At 47.1% G+C, this 21,514-nt stretch overlaps 1 protein-coding gene across 50 annotated transcripts in view; it reads right to left on the bottom strand.

Annotated features, from left to right (window-relative positions):
* Positions 1–21,514, bottom strand: part of LOC140410753 (uncharacterized) — a 526,658-nt gene that overhangs the window by 455,929 nt on the left and 49,215 nt on the right. For all 50 annotated transcript variants that reach the window (XM_072499281.1, XM_072499289.1, XM_072499285.1 and 47 more), the window contains one exon: positions 11,886–11,963. In XM_072499281.1, the coding sequence (XP_072355382.1) occupies positions 11,886–11,963 (78 nt within the window). The remainder of the gene's footprint in view (positions 1–11,885; positions 11,964–21,514) is intronic.

Here is a 21,514-nt window from a genome sequence, read left to right as displayed (position 1 = left end):
CAGCCTTTTGAATCCCGCGGGCCAGATCTGATTGGACAAGCCATTCGTTTCCCTGACCTGGTGGGCTCTTCCTAAGTTAAGTATTGGCCAGTAGTGATAGGTTTATTATATAGAAAGTAGTATTAGGGTATTAATATTGCTTGTATATAATAAATGACCGTTGTTTTAATCCTTACCAAGCGGTGTGCTGTATTATTAATCATAACCTGAACTTGAACCACGTGGCGGTATCATAAAGATACCTGGCGACTCATGAGCAAAGGTGACGTAATCAGAGCAAATAGACTAAGGTTAAAAAGAGCAACAGCTCCATTCCATCCTCACAGTTCCTTCGCCTCCACCACATTCGTTCCGATGTTATCACTTCCCAAAATGGTGCTGCTGACATGCCTTCCTTCTTCCTCAGTCATGGTTTCCCATCCATTTTTCTGAAGACGACTCGCAACAATATCTGACCCATCTACCGCACCTGTTCTCTCACCCCTTCCTCTCCCCCCCCAGAACCTGAACAGGGTCTCTCTTGTCCTCACGTTTCACCCCACCAGCCTCCACATTCAAAGAATCATCCTCCACCAGTTCTGCCAACTCCAGTATTACACCACCACCAAATATATCTTCCCCTCACTCCCCGTCAGCATTCTGCAGGATCCATTCCCTCCAGGATTCCCTGATCCACTCCTCCCATCACCCCCAACACCTCATCCTCTTGCCACAGCACCTTCCCATGCAATCTCAGAAGGTACAGCACTTGCCTCTCTTCAGGTGAGGCGGCGCTTCACATGTACCTCCTTCAATCTGAGGGCGGCACTGTGGCACAGTGTTTAGCACTGCTGCCTCACAGTTCCAGGGACCCTGGTTCAATTCTGACCTCGGGTGACTGTCTGTGGGGAGTTTGCACTTTCTCCCCGTTTCTGCGTGGATTTCCCCCGGGTGCTCCGGCTTCCTCCCACAGTCCAAAGGTGTGGATTGGCTATGCTAAATTTCCCTGAGTGTCTAAAAATGTTTGGATGGGATTACTGGTTACGGGGATGGGCTGGAGGTTTGGGCTGAAGTAAGGTGCTCTTTCCAGAGGCCAGTGCAGACTTAATTGGCCGAGTGGCCTCATTCTGCACTGTAAATTCTATGATTCTATTGTATTCGCTGCTCCCAATGCAATCTACTCTACATTGGAGAGATTAAATGCAGACTGGGTGACCACTTCACAGAACACATTCTGTCCATCTGCAAGCAGTGCTCAGACCTTCCTGTCGCTTTCTATTTCAACTCACCATCCTGCTCTCATATCCACATGTCCGTCCTTGGCCCGTTGCAAGGCTCTAGTGAAGCCCAGTGCAAACCGGTGGAATGGCACCCCATCTTCCGATTAGGCACATTACAGCCTTCTGGACTTAACATTGAGTTCAACAACTTCAAACTGAGAATTCTCTCCTCCACCTTTATCCCACTTTTATTTCTATCAATTTATTTTCCGTTCATTCAGTGATCCGGTTTCCCCTCACCATTGCCTCGAATCCCCCCACCCCACCCTATTAGGGCCATCTGTTCCCTGTTACAATTTGTCTTTTGAAACACTGTTACCCCTGTTCTGCCATTGACACATTCTGATCTCTTAATGTGCTACTCTCAGCACCCTTCTTAGTTATTATCACCACCGCATACATTCCCTTTGTCTTATTGTTCATGATATCTATGACAATCACCACCTATTGCTGGCCTTCTATCAAGCCACACCCCCCCTCTCTCTCCCTCTCTCTCCACCCCCCCCCCCCCCCCCCCCCCACCCATTCCTCCATCAACAGTATCAGTCTCATCATATTTTCAGTTCTCTCTAGCTTTGGAAAAGTGTCATCCAGACTCAAAATATTTAGAACATAAGAACTAGGAGCAGGAGTAGGCCATCCGGCCCTTCGAGCCTGCTCTCCCATTCAATGAGATCATGGCTGATCTTTTGTGGACTCAGCTCCACTTTCCCTCCCGAACCCAAAGAACAAAGAACAAAGAAAAGTGCAGCACAGGAACAGGCCCTTCGGCCCTCCAAGCCCGTGCCGACCATGCTGCTCGACTAAACTACAATCTTCTACACTTGCTGGGTCCGTATACCTCTATTCCCATCCTATTCATGTATTTGTCAAGATGCCCCTTAAATGTCACTATCGTCCCTGGTTCCACCAGCTCCTCCGGCAGCGAGTTCCAGGCACCCACTACCCTCTGTGTAAAACACTTGCCTCGTACATCTTACCATGGATGATAATGGCATAGTGTAGGTTAGATGGCTTTTGTTTCGGTGCAACATCGTGGGCTGAAGGGCCTGTATGGCGCTGTATTGTTCTATGTTCTATGTTCTATGTTCTATCTCCTCTAAACTTTGCCCCTCGCACCTTAAACCTATGCCCCCTAGAAATTGACCCCTCTACCCTGGGGAAAAGCCTCTGACTATCCACTCTGTCTATGCCCCTCATAATGATGTAAACCTCTATCAGGTCGCCCCTCAACCTCTGTCGTTCCAGTGAGAACAAACCGAGTTTATTCAACCGTTCCTCATAGCTAATGCCCTCCATACCAGGCAACATTCTGGTAAATCTCTTCTGCACCCTCTCTAAAGCCTCCACATCCTTCTGGTAGTGTGCCGACCAGAATTGAACACTATACTCCAAGTGTGTCCTATCTAAGGTTCTATCCAGCTGCAAAATGACTTGCCACTTCTTATACTCAATGCCCCGGCCAATGAAGCCAAGTGTGCCGTATGCCTTCTTGACTACCTTCTCCACCTGTGTTGCCCCTTTCAGTGACCTGTGGACCTGTACACCTAGATCTCTCTGACTGTCAATACTCTTGAGGATTCTACCATTCACTGTATATTCCCTACCTGCATTAGACCTTCCAAAATGCATTACCTCACATTTGTCCGGATTAAATTCCATCTGCCATCTCTCCGCTCAAGTCTCCAAACAATCTAAATCCTGCTGTATCCTCTGACAGTCCTCATCGCTATCCGCAATTCTTCCAACCTTTGTGTCGTCTGCAAACTTACTAATCAGACCAGTTACATTTTCCTCCAAATCATTTATATATACTACAAACAGCAAAGGTCCCAGCACTGATCCCTGCGGAACACCACTAGTCACAGTCCTCCAATTAGAAAAGCATCCTTCCATTGCTACTCTCTGCCTTCTATGACCTAGCCAGTTCTGTATCCACCTTGCCAGCTCAACCCTGATCCCGTGTGATTTCACCTTTTGTACTAGTCTACCATGAGGGACCTTGTCAAAGGCCTTACTGAAGTCCATATAGACAACATCCACTGCCCTACCTGCATCAATCATCTTTGTGACTTCTTCGAAAAACTCTATCAAGTTAGTGAGACACGACCTCCTCTTCACAAAACCATGCTGCCTCTCACTAATACGTCCATTTGCTTCCAAATGGGAATAGATCCTGTCTCGAATAATTCTCTCCAGTAATTTCCCTACCACTGACGGAAGGCTCACCGGCCTGTAGTTCCCTGGATTATCCTTGCTACCCTTCTTCAACAGAGGAACAACATTGGCTATTCATCAGTCCTCCAGGACATCACCTGAAGGCAGTGAGGATCCAAAGATTTCTGTCAAGGCCTCAGCAATTTTCTCTCTAGCCTCCTTCAGTATTCTGGGGTAGATCCCATCAGGCCCTGGGGACTTACCTACCTTAATATTTTTCAAGACGCCCAACACCTCGTCTTTTTGGATCTCAATGTGACCCAGGCTATCTACACACCCTTCTCCAGACTCAATATCTACCAATTCCTTCTCTTTGGTGAATACTGATGCAAAGTATTCATTTAGGACCTCGCCCATTTCCTCTGGCTCCACACATAGATTCCCTTGCCTATCCTTCAGTGGGCCAACCCTTTCCCTGGCTATCCTCTTGCTTTTTATGTATGTGTAAAAAGCGTTGGGATTTTCCTTAACCCTATTTGCCAATGACTTTTCATGACCCTTCTAGCCCTCCTAACTCCTTGCTTAAGTTCCTTCCTACTTTTCTTATATTCCACACAGGCTTCGTCTGTTCCCAGCCTTTTAGCCCTGACAAATGCCTCCTTTTTCTTTTTGACGAGGCCTACAATACCTCTCGTTATCCAAGGTTCCCGAAAATTGCCGTAATTATCCTTCTTCCTCACAGGAACATGCCGGTCCTGAATTCCTTTCAATTGATACTTGAAAGCCTCCCACATATCAGTTGTTGATTTGCCCTCAAACATCCGCCCCCAATCCAGGTGCTTCAGTTCCCGCCTAATATTGTTATAATTAGCCTTCCCCCAATTTCGCACATTCACCCTAAGACCACTCTTATTCTTGTCCACCAACACTTTAAAACTTACTGAATCGTGGTCACTGTTCCCGAAATGCTTCCCTACTGGAACTTCTACCACCTGGCCGGGCTCATTCCCCAATACCAGGTCCAGTACAGCCCCTTCCCTAGTTGGACTGTTTACATATTGTTTTAAGAAGCCCTCCTGGATGCTCCTTACAAACTCTGCCCTGTTTAGCCCCTGGCACTAAGTGAGTCGCAGTTAATATTGGGGAAGTTGAAGTCTCCCATCACAACAACCCTGTTGTTTTTACTCTATTCCAAAATCTGTCTACCTATCTGCTCCTCTATCTCCCGCCGACTGTTGGGAAGCCTGTAGTAAACCCCCAACATTGTGACTGCACCCTTCTTATTCCTGATCTCTACCCATATAGCCTCACTGCCCTCTGAGGTGTCCTCCCGTAGTACAGCTGTGATATTCTCCCTAACCAGTAGTGCAACTCCGCCACCCCTTTTATATCCCCCTCTATCCTGCCTGAAAAATCTAAATCCTGGAACGTTTAGCTGCCAATCCTGCCCTTCCCTCAACCAGGTCTCTGTAATGGCAACAACATCATAGTTCCAAGTACTAATCCAAGCTCTAAGTTCATCTGCCTTATGCGTAATACTTCTTGCATTAAAACATATGCACTTCAGGCCACCAGACCCACTGTGTTCAGCAACTTCTCCCTGTCTGCTCTGCCTCAGAGCCATACTGGCCCTATTCCCTAGTTCTCCCTCAATGCTCTCACTTTCTGACCTATTGCTCCCATGCCCACCCCCCTGCCATACTGGTTTAAACCCTCCCATGTGACACTAGCAAACCTCGCGGCCAGGATATCTATGCCTCTCCAGTTTAGATGCAACCAGTCCTTCTTATATAGGTCACACCAGCCCCGGAAGAGCTCCCAGTGGTTCAGATAACAGAAACCTTCCCTCCTACACCAGCCGTTTAGCCACGTGTTTAGCTGCTCTATCTTCCTATTTCTAGCCTCACTGGCACGTGGCACAGGGAGTAATCTTGAGATTACAACCCTAGAGGTCCTGTCTTTTAACTTTCTGCCTAGCTCCCTGAACTCCTGCTGCAGGACCTCATGCCCCTTCCTGCCTATGTTGTTAGTACCAATATGTACAACGACCTCTGCCTGTTTGCGCCCCCCCTTCAGGATGCCCGATACCCGTTCGGAGACATCCTGGACCCTGGCACCAGGGAGGCAACATACCATCCTGGAGTCTCTTTCACGTCCACAGAAGCGCCTATCTGTGCCCCTGACTATAGAGTCCCCTATTACTAATGCTCTTCTGCACTTTGACCCTCCCTTCTGAACATCAGAGCCAGCCGTGGTGCCACTGCTCTGGCTGCTGCTGTTTACCCCTGATAGGCTATCCTGCCCGACAGTATCCAAAGGGGTATACCTGTTCGAGAGGGGGACAACCTCAGGGGATTCCTGCACTGACTGCCTGCCCTTTCTGGTGGTCACCCATTTCTCTGCCTGCATCTTGGGTGTGACCAGATTTATATAACTGCTATCTATGATGCTTTTCGCCCCCTGCATGCTCTTAAGTGCATCCAACTGCTGCTCCAACCGAACCATGCAGTTGGTGAGGAGCTCCAGTTGGGTGCGCTTTCTGCAGATGAAGCCATCCGGGACGCTGGAAGCCTCCCGGACCTGCCACATCTCACATTCAGAGCACTGCACCCCTCTAATTTTCATTTTGTCAATTAATTAATAAATTAAATTTAAAAGTTAAAACAAAAGTTACTATTATCTGTATGATTCCTAGCATTAAATTTCTACTATAAATGTGAAAGCTAAATACTGTACTCTCCGATCTCTGGTTTAGATACCCCTCTAAATTATAATTAAGTAATTATGTTTAATTAGTTTACCAATGCTTAATTTTTTAAATTTAGTGTAGATTCCCAACCAGCCAATCAGGTCACAGATTTTCTGTGATGTCACTTCAGTCCCCCCCCCCCCCCCCCACCCTGCCCCCCCCCCCCCCCCCCAACACACACACAATTTGAAAAAGTAATAAAAGTAAAAATGAGTAAAAATCACTTACTTACCTTCTGAGGGTCTCAGATGCTCTCAGGTTCTCTCCCTGCAGATTAAAAGTTACAGGCCAGAAGAAAGAGAACAAAAGAGTAATTCTGCACCGAATTACCTCACTGCACCAAATTACCAAGTTCCAAATTCCCACTCTGGATGTGTCTCAGGCTGTGTATCTTTGACCTGTGCAAAGCTTACTGAGTCCGCTTTCTGCCTGTCTTTTATACAGACTTCAGCTGACCAGGGTGACTCACACTACTTAAATTTCAAAGAGAAGAATACAATGTGCACCTTTGTGCCCCTAAACAGGCCTCGGGTGACTGACACATAACTGCCTCTCAGCAATTAGGGTGAGGCAACGTCAGCCAATCAGACACTAATTTACACACTGCACTTTGGACTGAAAAACAGCAGATTTAGACTTACCACTCACCTTTCCTGATTACCTCATTGAACCAAATTACCAAATCCAAATTCCCACTCTGGATGTGTCTCACTCCGACTGTGTCTCTTTCACCTGCGCAAAACTTGCTGAGTCCGCTTTCTGTCTGTCTTTTATACAGACTTCAGCTGACCAGGGTGACTCATACTACTTAAATTTCAAAGAGAAGAATACAATGTGCACCTTTGTGCCCCTAAACAGGCCTCAGGTGACTGACAGATAACTGCCTTTCAGCAATTAGGGTGGGGGCAGCTTCAGCCAATCAGACACTAATCTACACACTGCACTTTTGACTGAAAAACAGCAGAATTAGACTTACCACTTACCTTTCCTAATTATCTCACTGCACCAAATTACCAAGTTCCAAATTCCCACTCTGGATGTGTCTCACTCCGGCTGTGTCTCTTTGACCAACACCATAACCCATAATCCCTTTATTCTTCAAAAAACTATCTATCTTTATCTTGAAAACATTTAATGAAGGAGCCTCAACTGCTTCACTGGGCAGGGAATTCCATAGATTCACAATCCTTTGGGTGAAGAAGTTCTTCCTAAACTCAGTCCTAAATCTACTTCCTCTTATTTTGAGGCTATGCCTCCTAGTTCTGATTCACCCGCCAGTGGAAACAACCTGCCCGCATCTATCCTATCTATTCCCTTCATAATTTTATATGTTTCTATAAGATCCCCTCCGCATCCTGCTAAATTCCAACGAGTACCGTCCCAGTCTACTCAACCTCCCCTCATAATCCAATCCCCTCAGCTCTGGGATTAACCTAGTGAATCTCCTCTGCACATCTTCCAGTGCCAGTACGTCCTTTCTCAGGTAAGGAGAACAAAGCTGAACACAATACTCCAGGTGTGGCCTAACACCTTATACAGTTGCAGCATAACCTCCCTAGCCTTAAATTCCATCCCTCTAGCAATGAAGGAAAAAACTCCATTTGCCTTCTTTATCACCTGTTGCACCTGTAAGCCAACTTTTTGCGACTCATGCACGAGGACACGCAGGTCCCTCTTTACAGCAGCATATTTTAATATTTTATCATTTAAATAATAATCCCTTTTGCTGTTACTCCTACAAAAATGCATAACCTCAGATTTGTCAACATTGTATTCCATCTGCCAGACACTAGCCCAATAACTTAAACTGTCCAAATCCCTCTGCAGACTTCCAGTATCGTCTGCACTTTTTGCTTTACCACTCATCCTAATGTTGTCTGCAAACTTGGATACATTCTGCGGGATTCTCCCTTCTGGGGGATTAAGTCGCCATGCCGGCGGGGAACCGGCGCCAACCACTCCGGTGTCAACAGCCCCCGAAAGTGCGGAATTCTCCGCACTTTCTGGGGCTAGGTCGACGCGGGAGGGGTTGGCGCCATTCCTGCTGGCATCAAAGTGACTGCGCAAGTTCACGCATGCGCTGAAGGGCTGGCGTGATCTCGCGTATGCACGGAACTACCGGCGTGGTTCCGCACATGCGCAGACCGGCTGACTTATTTTGGCACATGCGGGGGGGGGGGGTTCTCTTCTCCGCGCCGGCCATGACAGAGCCCTACAGGGGCCCGGCGCAGAAGGAAGAAAGTGCCCCCACGGAACAGGCCCGCCTGCAGATCAGTGGGCCCCGACCGGGGCCAGATCTCCCCGCGCCCCCCCGAGGACCGCCCCACCGACTTACCTGCTAGGTCCCGGCGTGTGGGACCATGTGTAACCCACGCTGGCGGGACTGGCCAAAAACAATGGGGGTCTGGAGAATTGCCAGGGTGCCGCTGCCAACGGCCGCTGACCGGCGTGGTGTGAATCCCGCCCCCGCCCGAAAAACGGCGCCGGAGAATACGGCAGACGCCGTTAGGGCGGGATTTGCACCGCCCCCCTGGGATTCTCCGACCCAGTGGGGAGGGGTCGGAAAATCCCACCAATTGTACTTGGTCCGCAAATCCAAATCATCCATGTAAATTGTGAGCAATTGTGGGCCTAACACTGATCCCTGAGGGACACCACTAGCTACTGATTGCCAACCAGAGAAACACCCATTAATCCCCACTCTTTGCTTTCCATTAATTAACCATAATTGACCATAGTTTGCTCCATTCTCTCTCCACAGGTGCTGTTAGATTTGCTGAGATTGTCTAGCATTTTCTGTTTTTGTTTCAGATTCCAGCATCCACAATAATTTGCTTATCTTGTTGTAATTGCGCTGTTTTGTCTCCCTCTGGCCCTTTATGTGGAGATGCAGGCATTGGACTGGGGTGAGCACAGTAAGAAGTCTTACAACACCAGGTTAAAGTCCAACAGGTTTGTTTCAAACACTAGCTTTCGGAGCACTGCTCCTTCCTACAGTCTGGCCCTTTGATATAGCAGTGAAGGTTACAGTCTTTTTCTCTTCTTCTAGCTCTGATACAGTAGTGATGGCAATAATGCTGCTGTTTTGTCTTCTGATACTTGGATACTGTGGTTCTTATCATGCTGCTGTTTTTTATTTTGACACTTTGAAACAGAACTGATGGCTATTATAGGCTGTTGCTTTGTTTTTCACTTGAATATTACAGTGCTAAATGCTACTCTATACTGCTTTTTGTTTTATTTTGGCACTTTAATAATGAAATAATGATGTTTGCTGTCCTGTTGTTTTGCCTTATTTGCCTTGGCCCACTACATCCCACCCCTCCCCACTGAAAAACTGAATCCCCCCCACAAGTCTGAGATGTTAAAATGGAGTCACACAAGGAAAATGTTCGTGAAGTACTGAATTAATAGACGGACAATATATTGCTGGTGCATTATAATCTTTTGGGGAAAAGAATTCTTCTTAAGGAGCCCTTTCATAATTTCTCCAACAATAAACAGAAGTTATAAAAATTAACAAATGCAGATGAGAGAAATTATGCAAAAATATTGAAATCAGTTTGTAAATTAGAATTATTCGAGATGCCAAAGGCCTTTTTATAATCTTGACTGTGATTACTGAGAGAATTTGAATCGATGCACCTGCATTTTAGTTTCCTGGCTTTTAGTTGTTTGTTGGTTGTAAAAAAAAAAATGTTTCATCTGAACAAATGATTTCTGATCACAAGCGTCTAAAAAGGAAACATAATTTTCAGCTTAAAAATACAGAACACTCTGGAATGCCCATATGAAGGTTCAAAATAGTCCTCTTAATATTATTCACAATCAATGCCATCTCCGAGCAGATTCTCATAAGTGAATGATCATCACGGAAACCTGCCACTCCACCTTCTAAACGAAGTGTGTCACCATCAGAGTTGGCAAACACTGGAAATCTGAAATTAATCAGTGATTATGTAGAGAGAAGAAGCAACTTCTGTTTCAGCTGTGGATCCTTTATCAAAACTAGTAAAATAGTATTTTTGTTTCATTTGTAATTTTTACCCATGAAATGTTAACTTGCCTGTTCATCTCAAATCTGCTAACTGACTTGCCGAATGGTTTCTATATTTATCTCCAGTCAGGTGATCTTTCAATCACTTTTTTTCTCTCTTCCCACCAAGTAGAATAAATAAATAATTAAGGGTCAGTTGAGCTCATTAAGCCAATTGACCCCGATAACACACTGCCCAGGCCATAATATTGTTCGCATGGGCAGTCGGGCAGGAATGGGCAGGCCGGTCTGTAAAAAATGTTTTTCATAGGGCAGTAAGGAAGCTTGATACTAACCTTGAGGAGTGCTCTTTGCACATAATACCTCCCTTTCTTCCTCCCCACATGTGAGCTGTCCACACCCCTTGATCCACAGTCTCCAAAAGCTACACTGCAGGATACTAACTCACAGGTACACGAAGATCTGAAAATATTGTACGTGTGCACATTGCAAAGGGATAACATCCAAATTCTTCTCCAGAGAGAAGAGCAGCTAATGCACAAGAAAGGTAAATTTTACAGCCAATTTTTTTAAAATTCTGGGAAATAAAATTAGCACGTTTCATAGCAGGGCTATGAAACGTGCCAAGCCTTTTAAAAGGCCATTGTCTTTGGCAGGAAAGGAAAATCCCACCCAACGCATTTACCTTTTTCTCAGGGGTGGGTAGCGGAGTGATGGAAAACAAAAAGAAAGGGGTGTCAACATTTTTCTTGATCTGCGGTTTGATTGTTTACTCTACAGTGGTTATCAGTTGCTCATCAGCTGTGGTATAAAGACACCGAAAATAAATGTAAAGCCGAAATTGTGAGGCGGCACGGTAGCATAGTGGTTAGCACTGTTGCTTCACAATGCCAGGGTCCCAGGTTCGATTCCCCCCTTGGTCACTGTCTGTGTGGAGTCTGCACATTCTCCCCATGTCTGCATGGGTTTCCTACGGGTGCTCCAGTTTCCTCCCGCAAGTCCCGAAAGACGTGCTACTAGGTAATTTTAACATTCTGAATTCTCCCTCTGTGAACCCGATCAGGCGCCGAAATTTGGCGATTAGGGGCTTTTCACAGTAACTTCATTGCAGTGTTAGTGGAAGCCTACTTGTGACACTAAAGATTATTATTATTTTCAAAGAATGGAAGATTGGGATAGATCAATATTCTTTGCTTCTCGGGGCAAATCAAACATTTTCCCATAGACTGGATAAATTACAGGCACACGGATTGTGGAAATAATAACATTAAGCTCATGGCTTCATTTAAACTTGAAACCATTTATAAACTTGTATTCTCTTCTGTTATTCGAAATTTCTCATTGTAATTCATTCCAAATGTATTATACCAACCCACTTTCTGATGGATCATTGTATGATTTTGAACTGATAGACCTGACTTAGACTTAAAAGTATGATCCTTACCAAACTACACAAGTGCTATCATTGGCAAAATGGGTGCAAATATCATCAAAATGAAAATGAAATGAAAATCGCTTATTGTCACAAGTAGACTTCAAATGAATTTACTGTGAAAAGCCCCTAGTCGCCACATTCCGGCGCCTGTTCGGGGAGGCTGGTACGGGAAACCATTATCAAAACCATTATCAATTAAGCATTTAATTTATTGTGTGTCAAATGTGTAGCATAGCTGCATAATTGTTTTTGAATATTTGCCAGTCATGGCAAAGAAACATAACTTACCTTGAACAACCAGGCCAGAAGTTTCCTTGGTTTGAAGTTTCTTTTCTGGAGATTTGAGTAATTCTGGAGCTGGAGTGACTGCAGAAATGAAAAGATGCATTCCATTAAACAGAAATGAAGAAACTGATGAGATTGCAATCAGAATTTTTAAAAGCACTTTGGAAGGTGATTTACATTATTACATAAATCCAACACAGTGTTTCCATTATACTGAAGAAGCACATTAACTCTCCTGCTACTTCAATGAGTACTGCATTGTGCTTTACTCAGCTTAATTACATTTTACTATTTAGTTTTTAACGTTGAACAATATTGTGATGCTACAAAGCATTCAAACCCAGGCAATTGGTGCAAGTAACATGGGCATGATTTTACGGGACAGAAACAGACTCCCATTTTGGGCGAGTTTAGTGGGGTGTTTCTCAGCGCTATGTTTAACGTTGCTTTGCCAGTGAGCTCATCAGCCATTTTTAAATGCCGCCCCGATCTTTCGAACCTCCTCAGCCACCCACCACAGTGTCCGGACCCCTCAACTGTACCCAAATCTCATACGGGGACCTCGAGACTCCCCCCTCTCTCCCCACCTTTTCAGATCAAGGCAGCCCCGGGCCCAATTCCTGGCACTGGAAACCTGGCATCCGGGCACCTTGGCACTGCCAGTCTGGTACCTGGCAGTTTCCCTGCCAGTGGCACTGTCAAGATGCCAGATTGGCAGTGTCAAGGTGTCCAGTGATGTGTTGGGTGCTCTGGATCTGTGGAACACATACAGGTCACCAACACTTAAAATAGTGCAACACTATTTTATTAAGTTAGAAACTGTTGAACATACTTTCACTGTGGGTTAACACGATGTTAGATTAAACTAAAGACCTATGTCTATCCGAACCAGTCTATGCACTCAGCACATGGTGAAGATCTGTGCTGCAGGCTGTGAGCTCTGTCCTACTAGGAGCCTGCAGCTAGAATGAGCAGGAACTCTGATGCCCCCTGTCTTTATAGTGCGTGTGCTCTAACTGGTGATTGGCTGCGGTGTTGTGTGTGTTGATTGGTCCCGCTGTGTGTCCATCAGTGTGTGTGTATCTGCACCATGATATGCTGGTGTATATTATGACATCCCCCTTTTCTAAAAGAATGTATATGTGTGGCAATAAATATTGTATGGTGAGAATGTTCCTAACTACGTGTGGGGTGCGAAGACATATTTACAGGACTACGTACATGAGAACTAAGCTATTTACATGGGAAGGTGCCTGGCGCAGAGAAGCAGTATGCAACAAGAATAACGAGATGAAACTCTTTAACGAGACCGCCTTAAAGATGGGTCAAGAGCCGCCAGTTCAGGAGCGGGCTGGACTGCGTCAGAGTCAGTGGGATGCAGAGTGACAGGGATTTCTGCATAGTCTGTGGGAGGGTCAGCAGGAGGGTGATGCGACAGAGGAGGATCATGTAGCGAGCGTGGAACGAGACGAAGGGCGCGTCGATTGGGGCGCCAAAAGGAGCCATCCGGTAGATGAACCAGGAACAAGCGGGGGGCCACCTGCCGAAGGACAACAGCGGTCGCAGACCAGCCACCATCCAGAAGATGTCATATGGAGCCAGAGCCAGGAGATCAGCTGCACGAGAGTCATGAGCCGCCTTGTGCTGTGCACGAGACAGCTGCATCCGGCGAAGGACCGGAACGTGGTTGAGGTCTGGGTCATGAATGGACGGCACCGTCGTCCTCAGGGTACGATCCATGAGCAACTGGGCTGGCAACAGGCCAGTGGACAGTGGGGCGGAGCGATAGGCCAGCAAGGCGAGGTAGAAATCGGACCCAGCATCGGCAGCCTTGCAGAGGAGCCATTTGACTATATGTACTCCCTTCTCCGCTTTGCCTTTGGATTGGGGGTACAGGGGACTGGATGTCACATGGGCAAAATTGTACCGCCTGGCAAAGTTGGACCATTCCTGGCTGGCAAAGCAGGGGCCATTGTCCGACATAACCGTGAGCGGGATGCCGTGTCGAGCAAAGGTTTCCTTACAGGCCCGAATGACTGCAGATGAGGTGATGTCGTGCAACCGTATCACTTCCGGGTAATTTGAAAAGTAGTCCACGATCAGGACATAGTCACTACCCAGCACGTGGAACAGGTTGATGCCCACCTTGGTTCATAGTGACGTGACTGTAGCCACCTGGGTTGGCCACTTCCCGACTTAAAATGGAGATCCGCAAAGAATGCAGGGAAATTCAGTCAAGCCAGGAAAAATTAGCAGGTGCAAAGTTCCTGTGTATTAGAACTTGCAGAAACCCAGACAGCACTGAAACCAACAGCCATTTGCATATTAATGAGCAATCCCCAGGAATAATTGAAACATTTAAGGTGAATAAGGCCAAGCCAGACTCCTCGAGCCAGCAGGAGCCAAGACAAAGGAAGGTCAACGGACACTCAGGAACCGCCCAGTGATCAGGGAACGGCTCCAGTATTGGAGAAATCGATCCAAGTGATCGGAACATAGTCCAATCACTTGGAACCAGATTCGGGGTCCACCCCGAACGGTGCGAAGCCCCTGGGGACTATAAAGTAGAGTCCCCAAGTTCAATTCGTCCTTCTTGGCAGGGTCACTCAGCAGCTCGAAACAACCCTTGACAGTAACCTACCTAGCTGCCGCATCAACCAAGTAAGTCTCCAGTCAACGCACGCTACGAGATAGGCGCTCCTAGCGACCAGTCCATACCAGCTTTTGAATCCTGCAGACTCAGAATAGAACGAAAGGCCATTTGTTCCCCTGACCTGGTGGGCCAGTTCCAAAGCTAAGTATAGGCCTTTTAATGTTAGAGATAGTCTAGTAAGTAGAGTTTTATGCATGAGTAGTGATTGAATGTATATAATAAATGTGTTTTGATTTGAAACTTACTAACTGGTGTAGTGAGTTATTGATCAGTACTTGAACTTGAACCTTATGGTGGTATCATAAAGATACCTGGCGACTCTAGAGCAAAGGTTATAGAAACAGAGCAAATTAAGTAAAGACACAACGAGCAACAAATTAAGAGCCAACCAAAGTTAGCAACATTTACTGGCGACTCTGGTGGGACCCGACTTAGAAGTGGCCTAACCACTCCGGGAGAACTCAAAATTTGAATTGAGAATCCAATTGGGAACAGAAAAACCACAAGTGTTCAAGCAGTCCTGATCAATCCTCATAATTCGGAAGCGTGTTAATGCATGCGTAACTAACAGGGCTACAAGGTAAAACTGATAGATTTTTTGTTGCGAAAAACTGTCGGGAGTTTATATTTTGGAAATTAGCGAACGCCGTACCCGTGTTTACAGCACCGCCTTAGTACCCCTCGTTCCAAATTTAAAAGAGCATTCAGATAGGAAAAATAGAGCAAAGGTTATAGAAACAGAGCAAATTAAGTAAAGACACAATGGGTAACAAATTAAGAGCCAACCAAAGTTAGCAACAGTGACCAATTCATGGGGCTGCAGGGTCTCACGTGGTTGGGCCGGCTGGAAGCGCTGACAAGTGGGGCAGTTGAGGACTGTGTTGGCTATGTCCTCATTGATGCCGGGCCAGTACACTGCCTCTCTGGCCCATCGGCGGCACTTTTCCATGCCCAGGTGGCCCTCGTGTAGTTGTTCCAGGACGAGCTGGCGCATGCTATGCGGGATGACAATGCGGTCCAGTTTTAGAAGAATCCCGTCTACTACCGCCAGATCATCTGTGACATTACAGAACTGAGGGCATTCACCCTTGAGCCACCCGTCTGTTAGGTGGCGCATGACATGCTGTAGCAAAGGGGCAGCCGCCATCTCACGGCGTATTTGGACGAGGCGTTCATCCGTAGCAGGTAGATTGGAGGCCGCGAATGCCACATGGGCATCAACCTGGACACAGCCTCCCGTAACAGCCTTACCGAACAGGCGCCGGAATGTGGCGACTAGGGGCTTTTCACAGTCACTTCATTTGAAACCTACTTGTGACAATTAGCGATTTTCATTTCATTTCAACCTGGCAGACAAATCCCGCTGGGTCGCATAGAGTGTTGACTGCCCTGGAGAGAGCGTCAGCAATGATGAGGCTTTGCCAAGGGTGTATACCAGCTAGAAGTCATATCGCCGGAGCTTGAGAAGAATACGCTGGAGGCGAGGCGTCATGTCGTTCAAGTCTTTCTGTATTATATTGACCAGTGGGCGATGGTCGGTCTCGACGGTGAATTGAGGAAGTCCGTAGATATAATCGTGAAACTTAACCACACCGGTCAGAAGGCCCAGGCACTCCTTTTCTATCTGCACATGGTGCTGCTCCGTGGGGGGTCATGGCGCGTGACGCCTATGTAATGGGGGCCCATGATAAGGCCTCATCACGTTGAAGGAGCACTGCCTCAATGCCGGATTGGCTGGCATCGGTCGAAATTTTGGTCTCCTTTGCTGGATCAAAGAAAGCTAAGACCAGGGCCGTGGTCAGTTTTCTTTTGAGTTCTCTCCATTCGCGCTCGTGGGCAGGGAGCCATTGGAAGTCTGTCGTCTTCCTGACCAGGTTCCTGAGAGCTGTAGTATGAGAGGCGAGGTTAGGGATGAACTTCCCTAAAAAATTGACCATGCCCAGAAATCGGAAGACCGCCTTCTTGTCCTCTGGTGCTTTCATAGCTGTGATAGCAGCTACCTTGTCCGCATCCGGCTGAACACCCAATTGGGAGATGTGGTCCCCGAGGAACTTGAGCTCCGTCTGACCAAAAGAGCATTTGGCCCTGTTGAGGCGGAGGCCATGCTCACGTATACGTTTGAATACGCGCTGGAGGCGACTAACATGCTCCTGCGGGGTGGTGGATCAAATGATTATGTCGTTGACATAGACGCAAACACCTTCAATGCCTTCCATCATTTGTTCCATAATCCTATGGAACACTTCTGAAGCAGATATGATCCCAAACGGCATCCTGTTGTAACAATATCTGCCAAAGGGGGTGTTAAATGTACAAAGTTTCCTGCTGGATTTATCCAGAATCCTTTTGAGGTGTCGAGTTTGGTGAAGAGCTTGGTGCGAGCCATCTCACATGTGAGCTCTTCGCGCTTGGGAATTGGATAGTGCTCCCTCATGATATTGTGATTTGGATCCTTGGGATCAATACAAATTCTCAATTCGCCGGAAGGCTTTTTTACACATACCATGGAACTGACCCAGTCGGTTGGTTCCATGACTTTGGAAATCACTCCTTGGGTCTGGAAGTCCTGCAGCTGCTGCTTGAGGCGGTCCTGAAGGGGGGCTGGGACCCTGCGAGGTGCGTGTGCCACAGGCGTGGCATTCGGTTTTAATAAAATCTTGTAGGTGTATGGGAGCGTTCCCATGCCCTCGAAGACTTTGTGTACTGGTTGATAATGGGGTCGAGCTGTGCCCTGAAGTCGGTGTCCTGAAAGGCAGACGTGTCATCAGGAGAGGGAGAGTGAACTCTCTGAACTAGGTTCAACAGCTTGCATGCCTGCGCGCCAAGCAGGGAGGCTTTCGAGGAGCCCACGATTTCAAAGGGAAGGATGGCTTTGCGTGACCTGTGCGTCACTTCAAGTTGGCACAAGCCGCTGGGATCAATGGCATTGCCATTGTAATCCAATAGCTGGCAGGCTGATGGAAGGGTGGCTGGTTTGACACAAAGGCTTTGGAGGTCAGACCGCGCAATGAGGTTGGCGGAGGCACCAGTGTCCAGGCGGAATCATATTTGGGACCGGTTGACCGTCAGGGTGGCACACCACTCATCGTCTGGATCTATGCTGTATACCGATAGAGGCTGGATTATTTGCTTCGGGGACACCCTGTTTTTTGTAACGATACCGACTCGAAAAGGCGCCTTCGGTTCCTCGGTGTCAATGTTGGGTAGTAGGTCCGCATCGGACTCGGTGACCGTGGGTTGAATGGCCCGGACATTCCTGCGAGGCTGGCTGGAGCGACGAGAGTTGGCAGGCTGAGCATAAGGCAGCATAGTGTCCAGGTTTGCCACATCTCAGGCATTGTTGGGATTTGGCAGGGCATTGCCGCTTTAAATGGGCGGAGCCACAGTTGCCACACGTCGGAGCATCAGTACGTTCGCTGCGCCACCACGCATGCGCGGTGCGGTCGTACGTGGTGCGTGCCTGCGCATTACGTTTGGCGACGTCGCCGTCCCCTCGTTTGGTGCGCACAAGTGCAGGTGTTTGTGAAAAGCGCGCGAAATGGCTGCCCTCATCCAGGCTGAGGCCCTGGAGTTGCTCGATGGCTTGGACCCGTTCCGTCTCGTGGGGACCTTGCCGTGCCGTTTCAGCCGCTTGGATGTGGGAATACCGACTCGTGCCATTTTCGTGTAGCACGCAGGTCTCGATGGCGGTCGCTAGGGTGAGCTGCTTTACCTTGAGGGGCTGCTGGCGTAGGGGGTCCGACTGAACACCAAAAACGATCTGGTTGCGTATCATGGAGTCAGAGGTTGGCCCGTAGCTACAGGACTGCGCAAGGATGCGGAGGTAGGTGAGAAAGAACTGGAAAGGTTCATCCTTACCCTGCAAACGCTGTTGGAATACATAGCGCTCGAAACTTTCATTCACCTCTATGCTGCAGTGAGTGTCAAACTTGAGGAGAACCGTCTTGAACTTTGTTTTATCTTCATCATCCGCAAAGGTGAGAGAATTGAAAATGTGGATGGCATGGTCCCCGGCCGTGGATAGGAAGAGTGCGATCTTCCTGGTGTCCGAGGCATCCTCCCGGTCTGTGGCTTCAAGGTAGAGTTGGAAGCGTTGTTTGAATATCTTCCAGTTGGCCCCTAGGTTACCAGTGATGCAGAGCGGCGGGCAGACGCTGTCCATTTTGCAGGATGACGGAATGCTGGTGGAAGGCAGATCACTTGCAGGTAGGTCTAAGAAGTTCTAATATCCCAACTCCTGGTATCATGATGTGTTGGGTGCTCTGAATCCATGGAACACATACAGGTCACCAACACTTAAAATAGTGCAACACTATTTTATTAAATCAGAAACAGTTGAACATACTTTCACTGTGGGTTAACACGATGTTAGATTAAACTAAAGACCTGTGCCTTGTCCTAACCAGTCTATGCACTCAGCACATGGTGAAGATCTGTGCTGCAGGCTGTGAGCTCTGTCGTACTAGGAGGTTGCAGCTAGAATGAGCGGGAACACTGATGCCCCCTGTCTTTATAGTGCGTGTGCTCTAACTGGTGATTGGCTGCGGTGTTGTGTGTGTTGATTGGTCCCGCTGTGTGTCCATCAGTGTGTGTGTATCTGCACCATGATATACTGGTGTATATTATGACATCCAGGTGCCAGCAGGAGTTCCAGGGTACCACCCTGTTCAGAGTCCAAGAGTCCAACAACCCAGGGATCTCTAATGACCTGGGAGTCCTCCAGGGTGTTCTTATGCCTAATCCACATTTGTGGAAACCAATGCCAAATGTTGCCCTGCTGAGGTCTCCCAGTTAGTTCCAGAGCCCAAGGGGAATACGGCGCAGTCATGTTCAAATGAGTCTAATGGTTCACTTAAACATGCAAATCCGGATCTCGCCCGTGTTGGCAAGATCCAGATCGCAAAGCCTCATGAGATTCAGTTAAATCTCGTGAGATGTTTCGAGCGTCGCAAATCTCGTAAGAGGCCTCTCATGATATTCAACGGCTTCATTGCATCACCAAGTCGGGTGCGACGAACAATTGCAACGCGTCCAAACCCAGGCAATTGATGCAAGTGGTGCAATAGGTTTTGGTAAACAGGTTAAAATACATGAAATAAGAACATAAGGAAGGATTTAATTATGGGGAAAAGCTGGAGAAAATAAGGGAGCAGAACATGGTAGTTTATGAGGATTAATAACAAAAGCTGTATAAAAAGTGTATGACTCAATTGACATCTAGGGAGCAAAACTGAATAGCTTCCAAAAACAAGCACAAGGACTAACATTTGTAATTAACCTGCACTTGCCCTCCTAATGTATGCAGAATGCAAATTTCATATTGACTGATCATTGAAATGATGCAGTATGCAACTCAATGCTAAATGCCCTGTGCAGTAGCTGCGTACCTCAGCAGGGGTCCAAATCTATGCAAGGTCACTGAATGTTCACTTATCTGCAACACAGATAACTAATGGCAGAAACAGGGTAAGTGGAATCCTCCAAGGTTCCTCAAAGTAGAATAAGACACTGCTGGATTGGCAGAGAGGTTCCCTAGACAAACTTTGAAAGCTAGTGGATCAGCTACCTATCGTGGTCAGTACAGGCAAGGTAGCACCAGGAAGTGGTTGCATTGCAAGAAGACGTTTATTGAGCTTACATGAATGGTCACAGTCAGTAAATTCATCCTCAAATAAACCTTCTTCTTCTTAGGCAGTCCCTCAGGACCAAGGATTATTTTCTTCTACTCCAGGGTTGTGGGTCCTGAGGTAACTAAAATGTCCAATGCTGGATCCACACACACTGCCACAGGTGGGGAAGGTACGGTTGCTGAGGTGGGTGGGTGGAATGCTGGAATTTTGGTAAACTCCTTCCACTGTTTGTGCTTGGCCTTTCGCAGATGCTTCTTCTCCAGCTCAAGCTGTCTCAAGGAAGAGATTTCCACAAATCAGTGGGTATATTGCATTTTTTTCAGAGAGGCTTTGAGAATTTCCCTGAAATGTTTTCTTTGCCCTCCTGGTAACTGCTTGCTGTGGCAAAGCTCAAAGTAGAGAGATTGTTTTTAACAAGTGAAGCACTGCTCCATTCAGCACAACTGCTTTGCACACCTACTAAAAATGTTTATCAGCTATGTTTCATACCTCAGATTCACAGATTCACTTCAGCCTCACTTACTTCATACTGTGGCGAGCCTCACACCCACATCTCACATAGACAGCTATTCAAAAATGGCAGCTACATAATCCAAAACATTATGCCATACGCATTGACATAATGGAGGAGGCCTTGTGAAGCAGTGATAGGGCCCCTACCCCAGGGCCAGAATCTCCGGATTAAAATCTAACCCCAGGACGTGTTATCCACGGAAGGAGTATTCAACATGGTTCAACAGTCTGATAATCAGCTCAGAAACCCTTCCACCTCTTTCCCCCACTATTGCCCAAACGATAAAAAGTATATGGGTGTGAAGATATGCTAAAAACAACATTGACACAATCCCTATCTCTTGCAGGACAAGGTGGTGCACAAATCGAAGAAAGCAGGAGCAAACTTTGCAGGGAACTGGCATACTGCTTGTCCTCATCCACATGGAAGATGATGATGTCAAAATCCACAGTCAACCATGAAGATGATAGTATACTTGCACCTAATCCTCTTTATCATATCCACTTTCCTCTCATTCCACAATTTGTTCTGCTTCGCAAGCTGCAGATGGTTTAATGATACATCTCTTGCTTTCCTCCCTTCTTACCTCCCACTGATGCCTTTATCTTTTCAGATACCCAAGAACTGCAACCTGACCCAGCAGTGGTGCAGAAGTAAGAATCTGGAGTGGAAGAAAATTCTGATGATGAGGAAACACATTTGCTCGCAGCCATGAGTTCAAATACTGATAGTGAATATATGTTCGAGTGTGTGGGATCAGCTTGTGGGAAGGTGCTAGGCATGGGGGGCTGTCAGTCAGGGCAGAGGAAAGAATAATACAGGTGCCAGCTCACCA

The sequence above is a fragment of the Scyliorhinus torazame genome, chromosome 4 (assembly GCF_047496885.1).
Source record: "Scyliorhinus torazame isolate Kashiwa2021f chromosome 4, sScyTor2.1, whole genome shotgun sequence".
NCBI lineage: Eukaryota > Metazoa > Chordata > Chondrichthyes > Carcharhiniformes > Scyliorhinidae > Scyliorhinus > Scyliorhinus torazame.
This window is presented reverse-complemented; position numbering and strand designations above follow the sequence as displayed.